Here is a 24,499-nt window from a genome sequence, read left to right as displayed (position 1 = left end):
CACCAAGAACCTGAGAGTCTTAATATAAGCAATATTCTTATTTTGACCAAAGTACTCACTTTGTACAAAGCCCTTGAACAGAGCGTATCTAGCTATACTCCGAGCTGCACTGTCTAGTATAGCAGCCACACACCTCAGAAGTCTGTTGAAATCGGCTCTAACGTCATATGGAGAGTGGCTCATATATGCATAGTTCACGCATATAGACTGTTTTTACCACTGCACAAAGTCTTTTCTAGACAGTGCTGATCTCAGATATCCAGAGGCGCCTATAATCAGAGGTGGCTCTAATGCAGCCAGACTTCAATATCCATAAACTCAACCACAGATCAAAATATTTGGGGGGAAACTGTGCTCGACAGTACAAGCTTGTGTCTTCCTCATCACCCCTAAGTAGCACGTGACAATAGTCCACACAGCATTTCTACTGTAGCTGTTATTGCAAGTCATATTAGAGATATTTTCAAGCATATGGGAGATGTATGTAGATTGTATTTATACAAAGAAGGCAAACATGCATGGATTCCATCACTTATGGGGACCCTGGAACCGATTTCCATGAGCACCATGGTGTTCTAGTCTGTGTACTACAGTTCCACAGTCAGGTCAATATTCAGTAATAAACGGCATTCTTCTAGTTTTCCTTTGGATGCCAAAGTATGTTAAGCCTCAGTGAACAAAGAACCCATCTGAAAACTGCAGCCCACAGAGAGGCGTCAATGGCCACCAGTGGGGTAGGGATCACTTGAGGCCACAGACAGGACTAGGTCACTAGAGAGCACATGCAGAAGGTTACTTACTTTCCAACTGCCACCAAACAAGCTCCCAAATCTATACAATGTATTGAAAACCTTTAGGTTTTCCCTCTTAGGTGCTAATCTCCAGAACTTCCTCCATCCCTTGTTTCTGAGAATGAGACAGGGAAGGGGAGCCATTGAAGTACCAGACTGAGAAGAAACCAAGTGCCTTCCCTCCACAACACACAAAAAGGTCTAGACCAGGACAAACACACATAAAGGGGGTGGGCGTTTCCTGACTAGCCCCTTAGCTCACCCATCCGGGGCCATTTTCTCAATGACTGGTGTTTGAGTGAGTCTTCCCAAGGTTCAGATCTCTAGACAGAAGTGAGCCAGAATGCTTCTCTATGCCCGATGCCCAGGCCCTGGTCATACCTGGGTAGTTCCCAGTACAGCTGGCAATGGAAGGTAAATTACAAGGCATTGGTCAGATTTGTGCCAAGACACAGAGAGAGAAACAAGGAAGAGGCAGTGCCTCACCTCTGCTGCCTAGGTGAATACCATAATAGGAGAGGTTATGGCCTAGGTGGCTGTGCTGGACAATTTTATGTCAACCTCATGCCGGCTAGGTCACAATAGAAGAGGGAACCTCAATTGAGAAAAATGCCCTCATTTGATCAGCTTGTGGCCACACCAGTGGTACATTGTCTTGACTGATGAGTGACGGAGAATGGCCCAGCCCACTGTGGGTAGGACCACCCCGAAGGAAGTGGTTCTGGGCTCCACAGGGAGTCAGGCTGAGCAAGCCATGGCTTCTGCAATCTGCTTCTGCCTCCAGGTTCCTGCTCTCTTTGAGCTCCTATAATACCTTTCCTCATGGAAGTTATTCCATCATATACTGATGGGCAGTGCTGTGCAACTGTAAGCTGGGACAAACTCTTTCCTCCCAAGTGGCCTTTACTCATTGCCCTTATTACAGCAATAGAAACCTTAATGAGGACAGTGACCATCAATGCTATTCCTTAAAACCCTATGTCCCTCAAATGAGAACGTTTCATTCCGAAGGTCCTCAAACCAAGGAAAGCATCCTAGTCTGTGAACCACTCACATATAAGCTGTTTCTGGGGCCCACCTAGCAAAGGACTCGGGTCATCCTCCTGACTGATACTTAGCTTGCCTGCTCCTCTGCATCCTGGGAGGGATGAGGCCTACTCCCCAGTGCAGAAACACTAACCAACTGGAAATTAAGGGCTGCTTCTTTCATGGAGAAAACTCAGCTCCACGATGGCATGGCTGTCACAATCACAAATTACATTTAACTTTGAATTATTACAGTCTTCACACTTGTCTCCTTGGAGAAGTCGTGTATAATTTCCAGTAAACACTTGCAGAAAAAGAGCCTGTATACCACACGCAGAAGGCTTTGCTTCAGTTAAAGTCTCTTAAGATCGTGCTGGGCTGATGGATAATACACAACTAGAACAGACTCACTACACACCTGGATGAGGGAGGGCATCAGAAACCAGAGTACAACAGGTCTGTCCTTAGCCTAACTTGACTTGCAATAACACTTATTATGAGCTGTGAATTGGCAAATGCCACAAATCTAGGAATTGCACTAAATACAACAGGCACCAGATTCAGGATCTTAATAACTGTTAGCAAGGTTCTGAATGATGGTCTATACAAACCAGTGTGTCAACAGGAACACTCTAGTTCAGGGGCAGGGCGGGTACAGGCCTTAAAGCAGTTCTCCTAGGAGAATAGGAGTGTGAGGTATCGACTCAGGCCATCCACTTTTCTAATGTGTACTGTAACACACCTCTGGACACTGTCTGGTCATAGACATCAAATCTGGAGGTACTAAAACAAACAAGTGACGTCAGAGGATTGAGGGCCCAGAGGAAGGTGAGTGTGGCAGAGGGTGAGTGGAGTCACGCTGAGAATAAAGAGTGAGGCAGGAGAATCACCTGAGCCCAAGAATTTAAGCCCAGCCTTAGGAAACACAATTAGAGTCTTTTTAAGAAGGAAAAAAAATAAATAAACAAAGATGGAGATGCCAATGTTAAGGTAGAGATATACAAGGAGGACAATCAATTACAATCAATTAAAGAAACTACTTAGCCTTGTGGGAAAAAAAAAGAAAAAATATATATTCAAATGCCTGGACTAGCCCTCGTATAGGAGAAAGATTTTGATTTGTTTTGTGTAGGTGAAAAAGGCAGGAATAGACTCCAGAGCCAAGCTGGGAGGTGGCAGTACAGGCCTTTAGTCCCAGCACTTGGGAGACAGAAGCAGGAGGATCTCTAAGTTGGAGGCCAGCCTGGTCTACAGAGTGAGAAACCCTGTCTCAACACCTCCCCCTCAAAAGCAAAATAAAAACAACACCCCCACACAAATAAACTCCAATTCAAGAACCATCCAGTTACCATAAGGGACAATTCCCCTAACTAAGTGACCTAAGTATAAGACTTCATCCTGTGATAAAGTTTGCCTTGTGGGGGCACTATGCCAGAATCAATTTACGTATTACCATGGATAGCCTACCTGTAAATGCACAGTCTATTTCTACACGGATTTAATAAGTCAAAGATATTACTTCTAAAGTTACATCAACTGAAACCTTTCAAAATGTCTTGTTTCCTCCTCTAAACGCTCATGAGAGAGTGGAGGGCAGGAGGGGCATTCAGTGAAGTCTCACAACAAAAGCAGCTTCAAATCCAGCACTGCACAGTTCACCAGAACAGCTAATCAGCCCTTACTGCAAACACAGCTTTTAAAAAAAGTCACTCTTAGGATCTTAAAGCTTGGTCACTGAGCTTTGTTTGCTGTGAGGCTGTGAAGGATCAAGCAGATAACGGGTTAAGTCTGAAAACTAAAGGAGCAACAGAGCCAACCTGACTCTGTATTTGAAAAAGCCTATAAAACGTTACAAGCAAAACAGGAAAGCCCGTGTTAATAATGCATAAACCAAAAGAGAGGGGGGAAAAGCTACCCATTTAATGGAATAATGCTTTTATCCTTCAGTTAAAACGAAATAAACCATGACTATTAATCTAGTAAGACCATGTAAAAATGTAATTTTTAAACATTTACTAAAAGGGTAGACTTCAGTAAAAGCAAGGCCTTGTGTACAGCAGCGTTTAAATGCTAAGCACCAATCTCCCGTCTGCCTAGGCCATTACCCACCCTGTCACCATGGCAACGCTAACAGTATGCCTGACTTCAAAGACAAAGATGTAATTTCAGACTTCCAGCAGCCAGAGGGAGTGGTAAGAATATTCTACCCAGGCAGTGTCAGCTGATGATAAATTATAAAAATATCCAGGAACGTTATGAGGCAGACTATACCACCGTCTCATGTTCCTAGGGGAAGACCTGCCTTACTCAAGCACACCAGGGGATGCTGGGAGTAAAATCAAAAGTAAACAGGAAAGAATCTCAATTTCATGGCACAGACGTCTTGCTTCTTCCTTGCTCCCAGGATAAAATGCAAATAGTTTTTCTCACCACCCTTTTCTCACTCAGAGTAGGAGTGACTGAGGGTCCGCATGGATGTTCAGAGGACTTGCAAAACCACGCCCATGACTGCTAAACTGAATGCTTGTGACTGCTTCCTAGGAGGAGCTGGACCCACCTCCTTCTGCATGGAGCTTGGCAGAACACTTGCCTTCCTCTCCTCCCACAGCTTTTCTTACAACCACCAATCAAGAATGTGTAAGTTGTGGGCTTTTTAAAAATACTGCAAATGAGTGAGGCTGGCCCAGCAGAAACCCAGAACCCTAACTAAAAGTCAAGATCCCAGAGTTGAAAACTCACCAAGTGCTGGGAAGTACGTTTGTGGACATTCAGGAGAATCGTGTTGCAGTTAAAGTCATCCTGAAAAGTTTTTATAAAGAAATAGGATTTTCTTTCACTTGAAGTTAATAACAGACAATGAAGATAGACCAAAAACAAAGACAGATCAATTAATATATTAGTGTCTGTAAGAGTAAATACAGAGTACCATGAATTCACTTTCTGCTGAATAGTTCTAATCCTAAGAGTCAGTTTTCTTATAAAAATAGGAACAGCAAAGAGTGACCCCCTCATGGACTTGTAAGGGAGCCTGAGCTTTCCATCCACGAGAAAGAGCTACAGTTTCCAGTCAGGGCTGTTGTCCTTTGTCCCTGCTGGCTCTTTGGCAGACACCCAAACTCCCTCTTTAAAGGGTCAAGAGCTGTGACTAAAGTATACCTGGAGGCTGAGTTGCTTCCCTTCACCTCTCCTAGGAGTGGAGACAGGGGAGTCAGGCCAGCCAAGTCTCTCCTCAGAAAGAGCTGGACAGACAGGCCTCCTGTTCTCAGAAGCTCTGATCTGACAATGTGCCCAAGTCTAGAGGTTCATGAAAAACAGCATGCATATCTCACCACATATGCATCAGACAGTGGCCTCAAGTCACCAGCGCAGGTCTGGAACCTAAAATCCTAGCCATCACCATCCCACCAATTTCATAACTAACGGATAAGCCAATTTCTTCCGTGAAAACAGAACTTTCAAATTACAAAGGGAAATGTCGCCTTCACACCTATCTCAAAAGAAAAATGAGATTATAAAACTATTTGTAATTTATTACGTTACTGAGTGAGTTTTCATTCTGTTACATGTTTATGATTAAGGGAACTATTTTAAAAGTCACCATGAAATATAAAAATAGACTCAATAAACCACTCCTTTGGACACACTCGCTAGACTTATAATTTTGACAGTTAGAAGAGTCAATCAAGTTCTAGAAAAGAAAAACTTCAACTGTCCATTCATTTGGGTGACAAGGCCTCATTTTGCCTCTTATACATTTCCAAATAATACGGAATCACAGCTTTAACTGCACATAATAGGCCTCTATTTTGGCATCAATTTCATTATTTTCTCAGGATCGTTTTATGTTTCTTTACTGAACATTTCCTTCTACAAAATCATAGAAGGTGAAGTTCCCTAAGATATAACATATTTTGCTTTTCTATTAAAAATTATATAACTTCAAATTTCCCTCTTCGCCACGGTAGCTGGGACACAGCTTTAAATTGAATCTCCATTTGTGGTGATGTCACTACCCAGGCTTGTTTGTCTTTCCACCCCACCTCAAGCTGACCCCGACAAATTGTAATTTCTTAGAGCAGCTTTTTTAAAAATAGGAATGGGTGACTTTAGGTCAAGTCAAGCCCTTCCAGAAGCACGGGGGCTACCCATCCTGAATACAAACATCACAGGAGATGCATTCCTTTCTCACAGCAGGCTTCTCGACATTAAAAGTAGCCACGGATCCATACAAAAACAAACATATTTCTTTCTAATTCTCAAGCAAAAAGCAACAATGAACAGCTGCAAGAAAATTCACCCAAGGCACTTTCCTACACTTGCATAAAGAAAATGACTTCGATCATTAGGTTAGAGCGTCCGGATCGCACTCTGTATTAAATACAGAATCTGGAGGGTGAAATGGACCCATAGTAAGGCTCTGCTAATGAACCTTAGATGCTTAGATGAACAGAAAAGCAGAGCTGAGCTGACCAGGACACCAGGACACCAGAGGCCGCCACTCAAAATGAGAATGGGTGTTTGCCTACTTCAAAGACAGTCATGTTCATTTCCTCTGTCATCTCCCCCAAATCTTCACAGGGTCTTTGGGTTAAACACTGATAATCGAAACTGAAGGAACAGCAGAGAACCAGGAGAAACCCCAAGGTGTGAGTGCCATGGACACCCCAAAGTGATGGCTTTACTTTTCATCATCTAAACAGCTGGGATGAAGAGTCAGAGACCGAATGAATGGGGTTACTATTTAATATAATTATTAACAAATACTCTTCCTCACCTCTCCCCAAATATATTTATATGCATATATGCATGCATGAGGGCCATATTACATGAACATACCTGGGAGCATACATATGCATGATATTTTTTAAATTTTGAGATGAGTTTTTATACAGACTGGATTGGCGCTGAACTCACCGTGTCATCCAGGCTGGCTCTGAGTTCCTAACCCTTGCCTATACCTCTTGGGTGCAGGGATTATAGTCCCTTGTTATCTAACGCCTGGCACCACAAGCATTTTAGATTGAGGGTTACAGCTGGGTACCCAGATTGACGACCATCGCAGGCTCCCCACAGATGTCCCATCTAGGACGGTTATCGCCGGCTCACTACACTGCACACCGAGCACACCTCACCCCTCTACGGCTGCCTTCTTTCTTGACAGTTTTTGTAAATTCACCAACAGCATCACAAGGTAGAAACCAGAGAGGTGGACTCAAGTCACAACAGCTGCTCTGTCACCAAGTCCTACTCTGAAAACAACGCTGGGGCACAGGATGAGCAAGGCACTTTGGAATTATCAGTACATTTCAACTGTCTAAACTAGATCTGCAATTTCTCAGACCCAGTTTATGACATGAACCCTAAAGGATCTGGCCTCTTTATCAGTTGTGCCTGCCCGACCTAACATGACTTTGGCAGTCCAACAAGGAAGAGAAAAACAAAGTTCAAATTTTGGGGAATTTTTATCTTATCATAAAATCTTCAGTAATATTTTTCTCATCTTCTTTCTGTGTGAACAAAACGGACTAGAATGAGGAGTCGCAGTAGAGTCCAAAGGGCCACCCACACAGCAGAATTCACACAGCCAGCCAGCCACAAGGGGCTTAGGGCTGGGTAAGGCAGTGCAGTCGGAGTCTGGAGCTGAGGCAGCAGGCTCACAGTGCGCCTCTGCAGAGCTCCCGTTCCTAAGGCTGACAGATCCCAGGCTCTGAGGGCAAAGCAAGGGGGACACACAGACTGACATGCTTCAGTGAGGATCTGTATGTGCTGCACACGCATGCAAAGGGTTAAAGATGAAGTCTCTAGGCCATAAAGTCACTGACGGTACCTGTGTGTATGTTTTGTCAACCATAACTATGTTTGGTCAAGTTGGTTTTGAACCCCTGAGCTTAAACACTCCTGCTGTATAATCCACAGTAGCTAGACCTACAGATGGCATCACTAAGACCAGCTTGGACGCACATTTAAAAATCATAAACCCCAAATTGACCAGAATGCATCAAAGATGGGTGAGAATTTAATGGCCTGTCTTTATGTTTAAAAAGTCAACCAAGTAATAATAATCAAGAAATCTGAAGGAAGTCTACCACGAGAGCTGCACAGGTGGTGCTGTAGCAAACAGGCAGGAGAGGTGTTCTACTCGAAGGGCATGTGCGGGGTCCTCCCTAAAGCCAGCACTAGGCACTAGAGTGTCACAGCACTGATAGGAGTGTCCAGCTAAATCTTAAGGAAGAACATCCCTGCAGCCCTTGCTCAGACTGATAAACATCCGAGACCTCGATAAAACAGCAAAATACTTTGTAAAAGCGCATGGGCTAAAGGCGACTCTAGAGCTGCTGGCGGATGTCAGCATTAGAGAATGTCAGGTAACAGAATCCTCAGAGGTACCGCTGTTGATTTCTTACAGTGAAAGATGTTACAGCATAAAACAAGTGGGAACCAGGGTATGGTGGCACATGCCTCTAAGCCTTGACAGCAGAGAGGCTGAGGCAGGAGGTCCTCATGAGTTTAAGTGGCCTGGACAGCACAGTGAGACCAGACTCTGTCTCAAAATAATATACTAGTAACACTCAGAAACTAATGAAATAATTAAAGCTTTTATTTCTTTTATTTTTACATCTAATACACCCATTCAGGCATAAGAAGTCATCAATAATTGGTACATGTGGTTTAATTTCTGAGAGTCTGTACCCTATGTGAAGATGTCAACATTTAGGGATGCTAAGAAAAGCCTGGGGGAGGGGAATAGCGCATGGTAACAAGTGAATTTCGGGGCTGGACAGAGCTGCCAGTCCCAGGGAATGAGCAGCGGACTTGAGTGTGTCCACTGCAGCCAAGCTGCAGACAAGGGGCCAACCACTGGCAACTTTCTATTTCCACATCTGGGAATTTGAGGCAGAAGCAGACAAAATCTGAATCAAATTAAATACATAAAATGCACACATGTAAACTGGTTAATATTAATCCTGTCTTGCTTTGTTAATTGTCTTTGGAGACTATAATGTGTTCCGGGTTTAGCTCATAAAACAGCATTTAAAACAAAAACACCAATAAAACCAAAACTTTGTATCTCTAAAGAAAAGGCTCCCTGTTTTCATGGGGGAATAAAAGGCAGAGGCCCGGGTCCAGAATGAAAACACTGGTGGAGGGTGTTTCCTCCCTCCTGAGTCCGGCTGCTGATCTAACCGAGGGCCTTGACCTCGTACATCCCAGGTGAGGCACTGCTCTGCTGTGGAGCTGGATCCCTGGCAGGAAGAGCAGGGACATCCAGAGTTGAGAAGGATCTCCTCAGGCACCATGTCCGTTGCAGGACTTTAACTGTACAACTGCACTGATGACGGTTCTCTACAGACTGAAAGAGAAATCTTCTGAAACATTTATGTTAAAAAAAAATCAGGTTCCCTGTCACTTGAACCCTCCATAAGGAAAAAAAGAAAATGGTATACTAGGATCAAAAATGCATACACTGAAAAAATATTTATATTCATCCAGGGAAGAGGAATCTGAGGCAAACTAAACTAAGAAATATTCCTCCAAAATAGACAAAAATCAGTCAAACGTATAACAAATTGAGTAATGCAAAGGAATCTATGTTCGCTGGAGAGTGAAAGTATTGTCACATTTCCTAGCAACACACATCGTGCCATCCTAGAGGCAAAGTCAATGAGACAGCTCATGAAGCCACATCTAATGGCTTTCCTTACTTCTGTGTGTGTGCGCTTACGTGCAGGAATTCATGTGTACATGCTATGTATGAGGATGCACATGCATGCAGAAGCCAGAGGTTAACGTCAGGTGTCCCGAATCATCGTTTACCTCCCACCCCAAATGACTAAAGCCAGAGCTTGCCCAGCTCAGCCAGTCTGGCCTGGTCATCAAGTCAAAGAGCTGCTTGCTCCTTTCTCGGCTTCCTTATGTGGCTGCTAGGGGCCAGTCTCAGGTCCTTGGGCTTGCATGGCTAGTGCTTCACCGACTGCCTACTTCCCTGCCCACTACTTCGCTTATTTCTTGAGTCTGGCTGAGCTATTTTGGCCAAGGTACTGTTAAGAATATTCTAGTACGGTCGACTGAGCGGCTTATACAGAATCTTTCCCCAGTACTCTCTAAATTACCTCCATGAGTTCACATGAAACTCAGGCACAATAATTCAGTCCTCCTTTCAATATCAATTCCTATCTGTAAGACCCAGCCGCAAAAAAAATAAGAAAAAAAAAAAAAAAACAAAGAAAGGAAAAGAAAATGAAACAAAAACAACCAACCACCATCACCACTCCCCCAAAAGCAAAAGAAAGTTTTTGTAAAGCAGAAGGCACCTTACGATTTACCTACTGTGCTGGAAAGTGCCATGTTTTCCAGTCACACAAACCAAAATAGCTGAGGGGAGGCCGCTTTACAGCTCATGTCCCTACACGTAAGCTCTCCAGCAAACACCTTCCCAGGGCATTGACTCTTCATTTACTAGCAGTTTATACTAGTCTTTGACTGAAGCTTCCACTCCTGTACAAGACTTCTGAAAATAGTAGTCAGTAGGTTTACTATTCTGAAGGCAATGTTACTCCAAAGCAGTCAACTACAAAAGATCAAGCTAACAGCCAGTCATGAGTAGGAGCTGCCCCTGCTCCTCAGCAGCCAACAGCAGCAGTGGAGAAATAGAGACCAGGGAAAGCTCCTGTGCCCATCACAACATTTGAGACACTCTGAAGAGTACACAGAAGAGACAGGGGTTTGTGGTAAAAGGAAGCTGTCACCTTCCCTTGGTAGACTGTGACTCACTCAGTCTGGCCTACTTTATAGAGGATACCCACTGTGTCATGGGACAATACATACCCAGAAAGCAAAAATTAGTAAAGATAAACAGAAAGATTGGTAACACAGTCACTGTACCTCCCGAATCAAAACCAGAGGGGAGGGGAGAGGAGGGACTGGGTGTAAGATAGACACAACCCAGAGAAATGCAAGGCAGCTTCCTGGAAAGAGCTCTGGAAAGGGCAAGAGTTAGTCCGCAGGGGTCTAGGCTGCTAACTTCTCTACTCACGGCCTGTCAGTTAGGAAGCAGAGCACAGCCTAGAGACGCTGGGGGTTAGCTGTGCAGACACTCACAGAGGATGCAGTACAGTTCCCAGCACACACACTGGGTGGCTTACAACTGTTGGGACGCTGTGCCAGGGCTCCAGTGGTCTTTCTGGATTCCATGGGCATTATATTAATATATGTGTGTGTGTGTGTGTGTGTGTGTGTGTTTATTTGGTAACTTTAATAGAACATGTAATAAACCTGACAGCATTAGAAAACAGTGAAGAGTTCAGAGGGCACAGACTGTCTTGCTTCACACGGCTGGCAGTCTTTGGCCCAGTTCAGGGAGGCATGCTTGGCCTACACAGACACACACACACAGACACAAACAAACACACTGTCTCCTTGGGGAAGCGGTGACAGGTGTGTTTGCCTCTCACCTCTCCCATGGACTGGCCTTTCAGCTAGACTTCCTGTGCTCATGCCCACGACTACCACACCGATCACACAAGAAGAGCAGAGCGGGAGCCTCTAGAGCTGTTAGGTGTCTGTGGGTAATAAGAGGCCAAACAAGGTCTAGGCTCTTTGGTTCCTAAATAAATTCCTAAATAAACCCATGTTTCCCTTCACAAAAAAATAAACAGCACTGAGAAGGCAGGATGGACAGCAGAGGCTGCCCTACAGATTCGCCTCACTCACCTGACTGTTCCGTAAGGAGAAAGAAGAGCTCACCCATACCCCTTTACTTAAATACTAACATAAAAGGCCCACAGTGACCATGAAGGAGATGAAGGGTGTCTTGAGTTCTGCGGCACCTCAGTGTACCGCACTCACCCTGAGGCAGCATGGGTTAGCTACTGAGATCAGAGCTGTGCTGAGGCCACTCAACACTGGCACAGCAGGTTCCCGGACAGAGTGGGAGCCCTCCATACAAGTCATGGCAAACTGGTCATTATGTAAGGGGGAGAAGGGCGAAGGGTGCGCGCTACTTCCACGTGAGCACTTTATAAACCTCGAAGGGCAAATGGTGCCGTGGTCAACACTCGCATCCTAAAGCCATTATTATAGAATACCAACACATATTAGCTACCTTTTAATAAATGAATGCCAAAATTACTTATTTAGAACCAGAGCCAGGCAGTGGTGGCACACGCCCTTAATCACTGCACTTGGGAAGCAGAGGCAGGAGAATCTCGGAGTTTGAGGCTAGCCTGGTCTACAGATTGAGTTCGTGGACAGCCAAGGCTATACAGAGAAACCTTGCCCTGGAAAAACAAAAAACAAGAACCCAAAACTAAAATTAATTAACTAATTAACATCAGAAATAATACTCACACGGGCATTGAACTACCATATGCACAAACACGTATACACTGACTAGTGCCAACAGACACTCCTGCGTACTTGGGAAAGGCTCACAGGACAGGCTAAGGAGGAAACAAGTGAGACTGGGTGACAGCAGCTGTGCCACTGGCTGACAACAGTACCTGCAAGCTTCACTCTTTAACAGAATGGATGCATTATAAAGAAAAGCAGTTAAGGAAGCTTAGCCACCTTTTTGCGGCTTAAAGCTTTTCTCTCTCTTTTATTCCAGGCTTAAACAAAGTTCAGTGGGGCATCCGACTGCCTGTTTTAAATTACAGACTGTATTTTAAAATAGAATGCATGCGCAGCGTGCTCCCGAAGCCAGGGGTGGGAGTGTTATTCATGGAAAATTGAAGGCTTGTTGAGTCAATAATCTTCTTTCACACAGTAACAATTTTCAGCTAAAATTTCTTGACCCAAACAAAGGAAAACAAGACCATTCAGTTATTTTACAGCAATTTAGAGAAGGCAAAAGAAAAAGATGAGAGAGAGAGAGAGAGAGAGAGAGAGAGAGAGAGAGAGAGAGAGAGAGAGAGAGAGACACTCTGAGACCTCTAAAGTCCTACACATTATGGCAGAAGGAAATGGTTGGGGGAACCTTCTTCTATACATGGATAGTTAATATTAAGAATAGTTACTTCTAGACCCAAAGAAACATAGACGCTAGTAACTAGTAACCAGTGCACAGTTGCTATTTTGAGTGCCTGCTGGTCACATGTCCCTCGTTACAGCAAACAGGTATGTGCCTTCTCATCACCTATAAAGTGAAAATCTGTAAATTGAGAGCCATTTCCCAGTAAGGTAGGATAATACACAGCAAAGCACCCTTGCTGCCTCCCACTGGCCAACATCCTACCTGGGCTGGAGGCAGAGTGGCCGGCGGGAAAGACCACAAGAAAGGCAATGTGGCAATGTGGCACTTGTCCTGTGGATACTGTGGCCAAAACCAAGACAGCAGGAAAGGGTGTGAGAGGTCCTGAGAATCAAGGACCCTTATACAAGGAAGGAAAGTGACCACTGTAGTGCATCCTGAGGCTCTGCATGTGAGCATGCTCAGCAGCACCATGACCTGCCACCACACCTTCAGGCTGGTTGATGACCCAAGCCCCTGCTCTGCCTCCTATGCCCCCCAACCCCCACTCTACCTGCCAGCCAGAGAAGCAGATGTCAGGCATAGTGGGTTAGGGCTGTCTGGGGTGAATCTGGGACATGCCTGCATCCTGTACAGCTAGGTCAAGCCACAGAAATGCTCCATGGCCCCACCCAGGTCATCTGAGAGCCATAAGCTGGGTCGAATTTGTGTGTAGCTTTTTCTATTAATCAGGAGTGTGTGCATTTATCATCCCTTACTTAATGAGCTTCATTTATCAACTATAGATCATCACTATCCTTCTATTATCAAAACCAATATCCTGCAAATCAGTTATGTCCCGGCTCTCTGCAGCCTCTGGCTTGGCCACAGTCTATTTTTACAGTATTCCCACAGTCCTCCATTAACTTTTTAAGAATTAATTGACAGTCCTAGAGAATGGGCTGAAATTCATTTCCCCCACATGTTAAATGGAAATCTTCAGAATGTTAGATGAGAAAGTTTGCAGAAAGTAAACTTAGTTAAAAATCTGTTTTGAAAAGTGAAACAAATTTTTGAAAGTTAATGAACTGTCCCTAAGCAAATGTCTTGGCTACACTGAGTTTGCAATTCCCTACTTTGGGGAAATGAATTCAGCTTGGTAACAGAGAGTCAGCATAGTGAGCACAAGGCTCTGGGTATAATCCCAAGCTAACAAAGTAAAAAAATTAAAGAAATATCCATGTATTTTACCAGGTTGCAGAAGTCAGTCAGGAAATGCTGTGTGCACAAACATTTTAGTGCTTTAAAAGCAAGCTGCAATTCTTTTAGAATATTCATTTATTCAAGCTTTCCATTATATTTAGGCTTTTCTTTTCCTGGAAGAAGTCCAAACTGTTAACGTTTATTGAGTTTTCCTTTACATAACATATATTTAAGTGGGATACTGTTTGGAAGAAGGAAGATGCACACTGCACTTCCCGCCTTGCTCAGCTCCATCTTCTCTTTCTGAAATGACCACCAGGGCCACGAGAACCCCCAGGAAGTATGGTTATGGTATCCCCTCCTAGACTAGGAGGTCTGAGGGAATGCTCTGTCTGGGTGGCACATTCAGCTTCTCCAGGAAGAACATTAAATTGTAAAACTCCAGTTAGTTAAGAACTAAGCATTTGTTAGTCCGTCTCTAAGTAGGACCCTTACCCTCTTCTTACCAGCAATACAAAAGAACTGAGATCTCCTTGGTTAAGATTAAGTTCCAGACCAACATAAATACTACGTAAGACATAAAGAGTTATGCTTATGTGTCTCTTTTTCAATTTCATAGAACATTTAAACTATTTTTGTATTTTTAGTTTGAAATTGGCCCAGTGATGGCAAATTTCTGCAAAAGCTGCAACAGCAGAGAAAGCACCTACAGAGAACACTACCTAGGGGACCCCTACCTCCTCCATGAGGCTCCTACCTGCCCAGAAGCTCCCACCCTGTACAGTGCCTCCTTACCCCCAAAGGCTGCTGACACTCAGGAACACTAAGCAAACAGCTAACCCCACACACAAGCAGTAACCATGCCCAAACTCTCAAAGCAGCATGAAGACACATGAGATCTCTTTCATTAACTTGTAATTTTTTTTAAGCATTTAAAATGATTTGAGAAGGATCAATCAATGGAAGACAGCTACACTCTTAACCTCATGACAACCATTCAAATGAAGTTCAGGCTACAAATAAAAAACTTTCCAAAGAGTTCATCCCGCAGCCATTCGTCTGGTAGATGTGAGTTCTGCAGAAACCTGCCAGCAGGTTGAGATAGGCTTAGGGCTGGTCTGAGAACTAGGAAATCAGAACTCAGCTAAGAAACTGCTTCTCCAAGTCCCCTCTCTGGCTTCCAATCATCAAAGGAACCACAGTATCAATTTCATGGACTTTAACTGCACCATTAGCATACCATCAATGCTCTTGTTTTCAAACGCACAGCCTCCTACCCCTAATGTTATTGAAGACTAAAACAACCACAGATAAACCAGACTCGTCTAAGAAAAAAGACTTTTCTAAGAAAAAAGACAGGACTTTCGAGTTGATACTTCATCCCAAAAGTGTATTTTTTGATAACAGGTTTTCAATATTCTCTATAAGGCTGCCCTGTTTAATATCCCCTACTCTAAGAACTACCTTAGAGTATCTCACTCCCTTCAAAAAGGGCAATCCACAGAGGAACACAACACTATTTAGCTGACTGTGAAAAATCAAACTCTTTGTGTGTCAATCTCCTGACAGTTCTGCTTGAGGAAGACGGGTCAGGAATCGAGTTTTAATGACTTGAGGGAACTTCCAAAATAGGCAATATTTGTAAATCTACCCCACTGCCTCCCACTGTGCCTCTTCCCAAGTACTATCAGAACAGGACAGGCACAGTGAGCTCGGGGAAGCAGAACTGTGACCCTCATCTACCCGTGGGGTTCTGGGATAGGCTCAACAAAATAGTTCTTTCCAAACTAGGGCATATAAATGGCTTGCTACATTTCCAAGAAGTAAGACATTGGCATTTTGAAGAAAAAAGAGAACCTTCAGTTTTTTTATTACTTCCTTTTATATATTCATTAGTATTTTACTAAGAACATATGTTTTGTACTATAGTGGCTCAAATTACAATGATTAGTGTTTTGTCAGTTACTTTTTTATAAGCAAAAGCATATATTACTAATAAAAAAAAAAAAAAGAGTGCTTGAGCTATTGTTCGCTTAATTATCCAGATTGTCCACGTCTTCCCTAGAAACCCAAGATCACCAAGGGAAAGCAAATTTGAAAACAAAATGGTATGGAGAAGGACAAGTTTCTGCCAACATAGCTGTCACACCTACGATGTCAACTGGTGTCATTAGCCTAGAGAAGACACAAATGTTCTTGAGGCCAATACAATACCCTGAGAAAGATCCTCAAGTGATAAAATGAACAGTTTGAAACCAGTGTTTTTAAAGACTTTTTTTTTTTTTTTAAAGATTTATTTATTTATTATATATGAATACACTGTAGCTGTCTTCAGACACACCAGAAGAGGGCATCAGATCTCATTACAGATGGTTGTGAGCCACCATGTGGTTGCTGGGATTTGAACTCAGGACCTCTGGAAGTGCAGTCAATGCTCTTAACCACTGAGCCATCTCTCCAGCCCTTTTAAAGACTTTTTATATAAAAAGATACAGGTCTAAACCAAAGAGTCAAGACAATCGTAAAAACTGTAATGAAAGCACGAGCCAGTGTCATGAGAAGCATGTCTGCACGAAATACTCAGGAGCTAATGTACTTGATCACACTTTGGAAGTTATGTGAGGCTACAAACTGAGATATGCCCAAGGTTTGCAAAATAACAGGGTATATACGCTACAGGGTTTGCTATAACAGACCTTTCAGCCTGTCTTTTCCTGGTATGTTTGCTCCATTTACTACCAGTATCAGGAGCAAAGAAAACTACAGAGCACACTCAAATGCTAAGTGGCGCTGTCCTAAGAGGGGGAGAGCTTCAGGATAATTTTTATATTACACACTATATGCCAATGTTTATCAATAATTGAAATAGCAGTCCATCTAAACTCAGGCACATTAGCAAGGAGACCTGGGTGATCGAGAGCTTCAGAGTGGACACTGCCAAAGGAGCTTTGCTCAGAGCTTAGTGTTAGCCCATTAAGTAAAAAGTAAATATTACTGGGCATGGCCCAAGACAAGACAACAAGCAGGAATTTATCAGCCCTTTGCTTCCTGAGGTAACGGGAGACTCTGGCTAAGGCAACTGGAAAACATTTACTGTATCTGCAACTAAAGATCATCGGGAACCAAATGACCTACACAAACAGACAGACAGGTTCTAGCCTGGCATGAAGGCACCCTAAGGATTCAGTTAAAGATGCAGCTGAAGATCAGTGGAACGGTCTGCATTTCCTTATCAAATGTTGGTGAATTGTCTAGCAAACATGTTAAAGGAGAAAATATAGGTCACACAGAAAAACCGTGGCACCTATCTCATTATGAGCAAACAAAAGTAAGAAATGACTTCTGCTAGGTGTGGAACACTAGGGAGGCAAGACCAAGTGGATCAGACCTCTGAGTTCACGGCCAGCCTGGTCTATACAGTGAGTTCCAGGACAGCCAGGACTATGCAGAGAGCTCTTGTCTCAAACAAACAAACAAACAAACCAAAGAACAACAACAAACAGGAACTATCTACACTACTTCTGCTAAGTATGGAGGCACACACTTTTATAGCAATGCTCTAGAGCAGAGGTAGGCAAGCATATCTCTGTGAGTTCAAGGCTGGCCTGGTCTACATAGACGTTCCTGGCTGGTCAGAAGCTAATCTTGTCTAATCTCGGTTGTCAACTAGACTGTACTTGGAATGAACTAAAATTCAATCATCTAGACACACATGCGGAATTATTCTTGAGTGGGTTATTTGTCCTATGAAGACTCAACCAAGTCTGGATCATTTGTGAGATCTGGGCTACACTTCTGGTGGCAGCCAAGGTAAAAGGACATGGAAGAAGGAAGCTTTTTGCCTGCTTGCCCTCACTCTCACTGGCAAGTTCATCCAGCTCAGGAGCCATTCATTTCTTCTCTGGTATTAGAGCATACTTCTTTGGGATTCCAATGCACACTGAAAACTAGCAGCTCTCTAGAACTTCCCTGTGACTCCAGGACCAAACTGGGATAAAGAAGGAAAGAGACTCAAGAAGCAGTCTCTGCTTTTCCTATGTACACGACAGGCAGACTTAAAAATCATACATTAAAATCATTATTCTCTGCTTTAAAAGCTCACTTAAGACATAAAAGCCCCCAAACCATGGATTACACTGTCTTAAGGCATCTTTAAGGAGAAAATTGATGACATTAAGGCAGTAAGGCATAGCTTACGTGATAACCTACAAGGAGCCCAGTGACAAATTCAGACATGACTAACAGTGGCGTCATAGCTCCTGAATCCCAGCCTAGCCCAGCCAGCAGCTGCATCACATGAGGTCACACTGTACACATGCATCCATGAAAGCTGTGACAGAAGACCAGTGTTCCCTGAAGCCATAATTACCTTAATTATGTACAACTTATAAAGCAGTAATGTAAACAAAAACATATTTGTAAACCTCACATAGAGTTGTTTATGCATGTGAAGCCCTGCAGAAGAAACCAGTACAGTACAGTTCACTTAACTCGTCAGTCTCTACCCCACAGACTGGGGGGCTTAGGCACACGGCCTTGTGCACACATATGCACACAGACTTGCCACAGAACCTAGAAGCACTGCTCTCATAAAAAACAAGCAAACCAAAAAACAGCACAGAAATGTGACTTAGGACGGGTGACTTGTGTCTGTCAGCCTCTGTGAGCTCAAAAGCAAACCAGTGATAAAACCAGAGAGAGAACGCCAGTGCCGATGTTCCCCCTGTGAACAGCCCTGAAGAAAGAACTAGACAAAGTGAGAAACCCGAAATACTCTCCCGAAGTAGGCAAGGTCAACAAAGTGGGTAGCAAATTATATATTGTATGCCTTTATATCTACATAGATATGGGCATATAGACATAAATACAATGTTTTTTTTTTAATTACCAATTGTGCCATAGAGTTAGCTGAGTATCAACCACCCATTTGAATAAGTGAGTGTGTGTTGGTGATGGCTAAGCTTGCAAGTGGCTACAAGGAAGTAATGCACACTGCACACTGTTCAAATGGCCATGCAGAAAGCTGATACCTGTTGTGACACATTCTCCAACCTCCTGCACAGCAGCCAATGACAGACCCACAAAGTCTGCTCCAAAACAACGAAGATGGAATCCACTGGGCCCCTGCCTCTAGTGACTCAACTTTAATTCCAAGTCCTTGGCAGAGGCTGAGTCTGTAACAGGCACATGGCATCCACACTCCACACCCACCACACTAACCACCTGCTTTTAAAAAGCCTCTGACACAAACACGGACACAGATTCCACTGCCGTTCTCATTCCTTCAGAAAAGAACTGATCAGAGCTCAACACGAAGAGACTTTTCTGTAAGACTTGCCCCCTCCCCTCACAGACTCTAGGGTTTCCTAGCTATGTACAGCAGAGTCAATGACAGTGTGTTCGAATTACTAACACCGTATCCTATCACCGTACCATTTGCAAAGCAGAATTTCTTTATGTTTCAACTCTTGTGCTGACATTTCTGATCTGTACCACTACCAAAAACTCAACAGGCTAGAAAAAGATCGGTAACACAAGTTCCTTATTCTCACAAAGGCAGCCAGTCAGGTAGAACCTTCCAACAGTGGCTGTCTGATCCCCTCTACTGGACACGCTGCAAACAAAACAGACTTAACAGAACCACAGGGTTCTCAAGAAAGAAGCCTAAATGCAAACGGTTCTTAAATAAATCTGGAACCTAGAAACTTCTTTTCTGTGTATAATATAAAACAGAGCAGGCAAAACAATCGTTTGCAGAACCCTTTAACTCATTACATTTTCCAATCAATCAGCATAGTAATGTCTTACTGGTAGACTCGATGGTCTGTCTTGTTGTATTAAATTCAAGTCTTCGTGGTTGGATTTTCCAGGGGCCAGAGGAGGCTGAGATCTAGTTCCATAGCCTTCCTGAGACATGTCCTAGACAAACACAAACATACAATCCTTCATCAGTATCTCCGAGTGTTAAGCTTCATACAATAGACAAAATGAAACAAGAGCTGATCATGATTAAATATCGTGATGTTACATTTTAGCCAACACTTAAACATGTGACAGCTGTCATTTAATACTTTATCAAAAGCAAAAACAGTGATGAATCAATGACAGAAATAACTAAGAATCGCAGGCACCTTGACTAGGAGACTGCACCGTGGAGCTGAAGTTTTGTGGGCTAGAGGTGAGTTGTCACCACTCAGGGAAAACCACAGCCAAAGCTCACTGTATTACCTAATCCTAAACTGGGATGTATTGCTTAATTATTCCAACAGGTAAGAGGGTGTGGGGAACTACTAGCCCAGGCTGGCCTTAAATTTGTGATGATCTTCCTATCTCACCCTCCCAAGTGCTGGCTGGGCTTACAGGAGTAAGCCACCACATTTGTATAGCTGAACTATGATTTTTGGTCAAATATTATTCCAATTTAAAAAAAATAATTAATGACAACATTATTAATAGCTGAATCTTAAACTGCCCTCCTAAAAGCTGACAGAACAGTGTGAGTTTTTAGAAAGCCAACCAACCCCCAGGTGCGGAAGGCCCCACACACCTCTGTGGCATCATCTTTAGAAAAAGTACATTAAAGAACAAAAAGCCATTGAGGGAGGGGGGACAAAATACACCAAAGCACCTGTGGAGAGCTGAGAAACTCAGACCTTCCTCAGCTCTCTCCAGCCTGCAAGGTTTGGTGTTCTGTTGAAACAGCACACAATCCAAATGCTGCCCCACCTCACAGACCCGGCCTGGCAGGTCTTGGCTACTTAGTACATGCTCACTGGAGCAAGAGAGAGGCCAGAGGCTAAGCGCCTATTGCACTGCCTCTCACATGGCTCTGAAAGTTGAAGAACAAGTTTCTAATGGGAGAGGAAGATAAAAAGAATGGGAAAATACTACCACCAGGTAAAATGTTCTCCCTTTCTCTGTCAGTTCAAATAGGCCTTAGAGAACCATATACCACTTCTATTTTATTAATCATTACATGGGAAATTAATGTTTATTAGTAAAATTCTCTAAGAGGCACCTGCCCCACCCCAGTCTCACACAGAACACACTGCAAATTCCTTGGCTTCTTAAGCCAAGAGCTGGTACTGGAAAGTCCATGAGCTACACAAACTGGATTTCACCGGCCAGCACCAGCCAAGGGTCAGTGCAAGCTGTCTTTAAACTGGCTCTAAGGTAAAGGTGCATGCCCGAGAACAGCATTCCACAGACTCTTAAAAAATCTCCAACAAAACTAAGAAGCCCTAACAAGCCAGGTGCTGAGTCTGTATGAGCGATGCGCACGGCCCACCCTTCCAGACTGGTTCCCCTGCGGTTGCCTGGGTTTACATGGGAGCCACATCATGAGGAGGTGGGAGTGACACCTGCCACCCAACCACCATGGAAGCCACAGCTCTACAATCTGGCTGCTTGCACAGGGTGACACTTTGGTTTGTGGGGACTGAGCAGGAGTTGGAAGATTATTATCACCTTACCACCACTCCCCCCACTCCCTTCTATTTGTCGCAGAGATACTCTGCTATGTGCCCCAAGTTCATTGAGAGCAGGATTTCAAATCAAGTGGGGCCTTCACCCTGCTACAGAGACAGTACAGAGGTGCAGGGCTGCCTCACAGTAGGCAAGGAAATAAGAAGGCCCTGCTCTACAGCACATGTGCAGATTGCCTGGGAGCCCACCCTTCTTCATCCAGCTTCAGTCAGGAGCCACCACGGGCTCTAGGCTTTGATGCTTCCTAGAGGGCAACCATAGTCAGCACACAGTGCAACTCTGACAGTGCCTATAAAACAAGCAGCCAGGAGGCCACAGCCAAAAGCCATTAGAAACATCATAGCCTTGCAAGTCACTCTTAAGGCTTTAAATGTTCAAAATCATCAGATTCCACCAAAATTTGAAGTACTATTTCTAACCACAGAAACTAAATACAGTTGAAAACAAAATCAAAATCCAATTTCATGAGAATGGCTGCAGAGAGTTTGCTCTGCCTCAGGTGGTATTTGAGTATAAGGGCTGACTGGACTGTGGGAACTCAGGGAGTGGGCAGGGGTTCTAGCCTGTGACAACCATCTCCTAAGATCGTGTACAGAAGCGAGGAAGTACAGAATACACTATGACACAGTTACAGCTTGGTACGGAGGTTGCAAGAGCAAAGGGCAGAAAGGAAGGGTCAGGCAGATGAGGGAAATGGGGTGCATGACGTGAAATTCACAAAGAATCAATAAAAGTTAAAGGAAAGAGAAAACATCACGTGCAGAGGGATCATATGGTCTACCATAAAGACAAAAGCTGAGGCAGGAGGATTTTGAGTTCAAAACTAGAAAGGGCTACACAGCAAGGTCCTGTCTATCTATCCCTTAACTCACTAAACTGTTACTACGCTTCAGCAAGCCCTTGTTACTTCAAGTAACTAAAAAGAATGCAGTAAGTAATAAAAGATATGACAATATCAGAAAAATGCATTTAGTATTATATTTTGTATAATATTAAAAGCACAGATTTATATTTGAAAAACATCATTGCCATCTTTGATTATTTATAATTCTAAGCCAGTATATACATATGAATACACATTTTATCTGCCAACCATATAAAAAGTTAAGGCTTTTCAGAAACAACAATGTACCATGACAATTCCACAGTGCACAAGAACCAAGCACTGGAATGTGCTCTGCGGTCTCTGAAGGCTCCCACCTCTCACTACAGACTTAACAAAAGATGGGCTCTGAAGCATCTTCACAGAATGAATTAGAAATGACTGGGAAACGTACACACAACATGGATGGACAGGGCCAAGGCCACACGCTCAGAACCTTTGAGGGCGCTGATAATCTGGCCGCATGACTCAATGCATGAGATGAAGCACTCTATTTCTTGGGTACTCTGTCATATTTACAGCATGAAGCAAGGTCAGCTGGAATACAGCAGGATCCCAGTTTACTTTAGGGGTGAGAGTGGAGAGTGCAGGAGAGCCAGCCCAGAACTCCTCACGTGTCAGTTGTGAGGCAGACTGGGTGCAGAGGTGACTCCCCCACCCCTGTAGTTGGAAGAGCTGACCTGCCTCCTGACAATGGTGGCACTGGATGGCCTAGCTGGACCAGTCAGTGATGGAACACTCACTCTGCAAATGAGGGAGAACCAACATGCTGACTAGCTCAGCTGCCACCCAGGCCCAGATCCAGGGCTCTATGTTGGCACACCCCAAAATCTATATCGTCTTTAAGAGGTTGGGATGCATGAAAAGGGAAAGTCCTGCTGGTTCAAAACTGCAGGATCTCCATGACACAGGGCAACAATAACACAATCCAGAGGAGGCCCAGGGAAGATCCAATACTGATGGAGTCACAGACGCCAGACCAAGAACTCATCACAATGAACGTTTGCAAGTGAAGATGTGTGGTCAGAGGGGACACACTGTGACACCCTACAGATTCCAGATGAAGTGTTCTCTATGCTTTGCGGGTTGTTTGTTTGTTTGTTTGCATGTTTTACTGGGGGGGCTGCAAGGACAAAGGGCGAATGGGACTGCTGAGGAAGAGGAACAGGACTGGGGTGTGCACGCAAAACTCACAAGAACCAATAGAAAGAGGAAAGAGAAGCTAGACTGAGGATCTAGCACATAGGTCACTTGATTGTTAGCTCTGGGAAAGAAAGGGCTTCTGGGGGAGGGAAGGAAGCCAGGGTGATTCCCATGACATGAGTTCAAAAGACATAGAGACGAACAGTAAAGTGATGGTGTCCTTCCTAGTTCCCCTTCCTCCACAGGGGTACTACACTTTTTATTCTGTAAAAAGAATCCATCTCTCCTTAGTTGTTCACTGGGTACAAATTACACGTTGGACATTTATATCATTTTCCCTTTATTTACAGCCAGAAAATGCTTTCTGTAGATGAGCTAGCTTTCAGTCCCTTCCCAGTACCCATGGCTCACTCTACAGGTGTGACTACACAGTACAACACTAGTTGTAGACACCCTAACTTAGCCACCCCCCTACTGACGTAATTCATGTTGTTTCCCATCTTCCTACAGCATTACAGTAGTAACTTCATGCATATATATTTCCTGTGAAATATCCCAATAGCACTATTCTCTGCCAGTGAGAATCCATCAAAGGGCCGACATGATGAACACTGACAGATGCTAGCAAAGTGCTCTTAACAAAGGAAGTGGCAATTTACACTCCAGTCCATCATTATGGAACAACACAAACAAGATGTTTATGCTAGCGTTAAAATAACTAACGCAATATAAAGAGTAGCCAAGTTAGCACAGCGCTAACATCACCAAAGGAATTTAATATAGACTGTAACCCAAAAGGGAAAGGGGTGATCCTGGTCGGAGAAAGCAGCCACAGCAAAACAACTCAACAGTAGATGGACAGGAACACACTCAAAGAGCAGCAGCCTGCAGGCGTCACGGTCCAAGAGAGCTAGGAATAGAAACATAAAGAAACTTGGGAGGGGTTGGGGGTTAGGGAGGAGAGACCTGAAGATGTAGCACGGTGATACAATGTCGCGCAGGGACACACACACACACACA

At 43.8% G+C, this 24,499-nt stretch overlaps 1 protein-coding gene across 1 annotated transcript in view; it reads right to left on the bottom strand.

The window, feature by feature from the left end:
• Arid1b (AT-rich interaction domain 1B) overlaps positions 1-24,499 on the bottom strand; it is a 311,078-nt gene that overhangs the window by 197,819 nt on the left and 88,760 nt on the right. Inside the window, exon 3 of the mRNA XM_028764351.1 lies at positions 19,777-19,887. Within this exon, the coding sequence (XP_028620184.1) occupies positions 19,777-19,887 (111 nt within the window). The remainder of the gene's footprint in view (positions 1-19,776; positions 19,888-24,499) is intronic.

This window comes from Grammomys surdaster, unplaced genomic scaffold, assembly GCF_004785775.1.
Source record: "Grammomys surdaster isolate TR1022 unplaced genomic scaffold, NIH_TR_1.0 143, whole genome shotgun sequence".
NCBI lineage: Eukaryota > Metazoa > Chordata > Mammalia > Rodentia > Muridae > Grammomys > Grammomys surdaster.
This window is presented reverse-complemented; position numbering and strand designations above follow the sequence as displayed.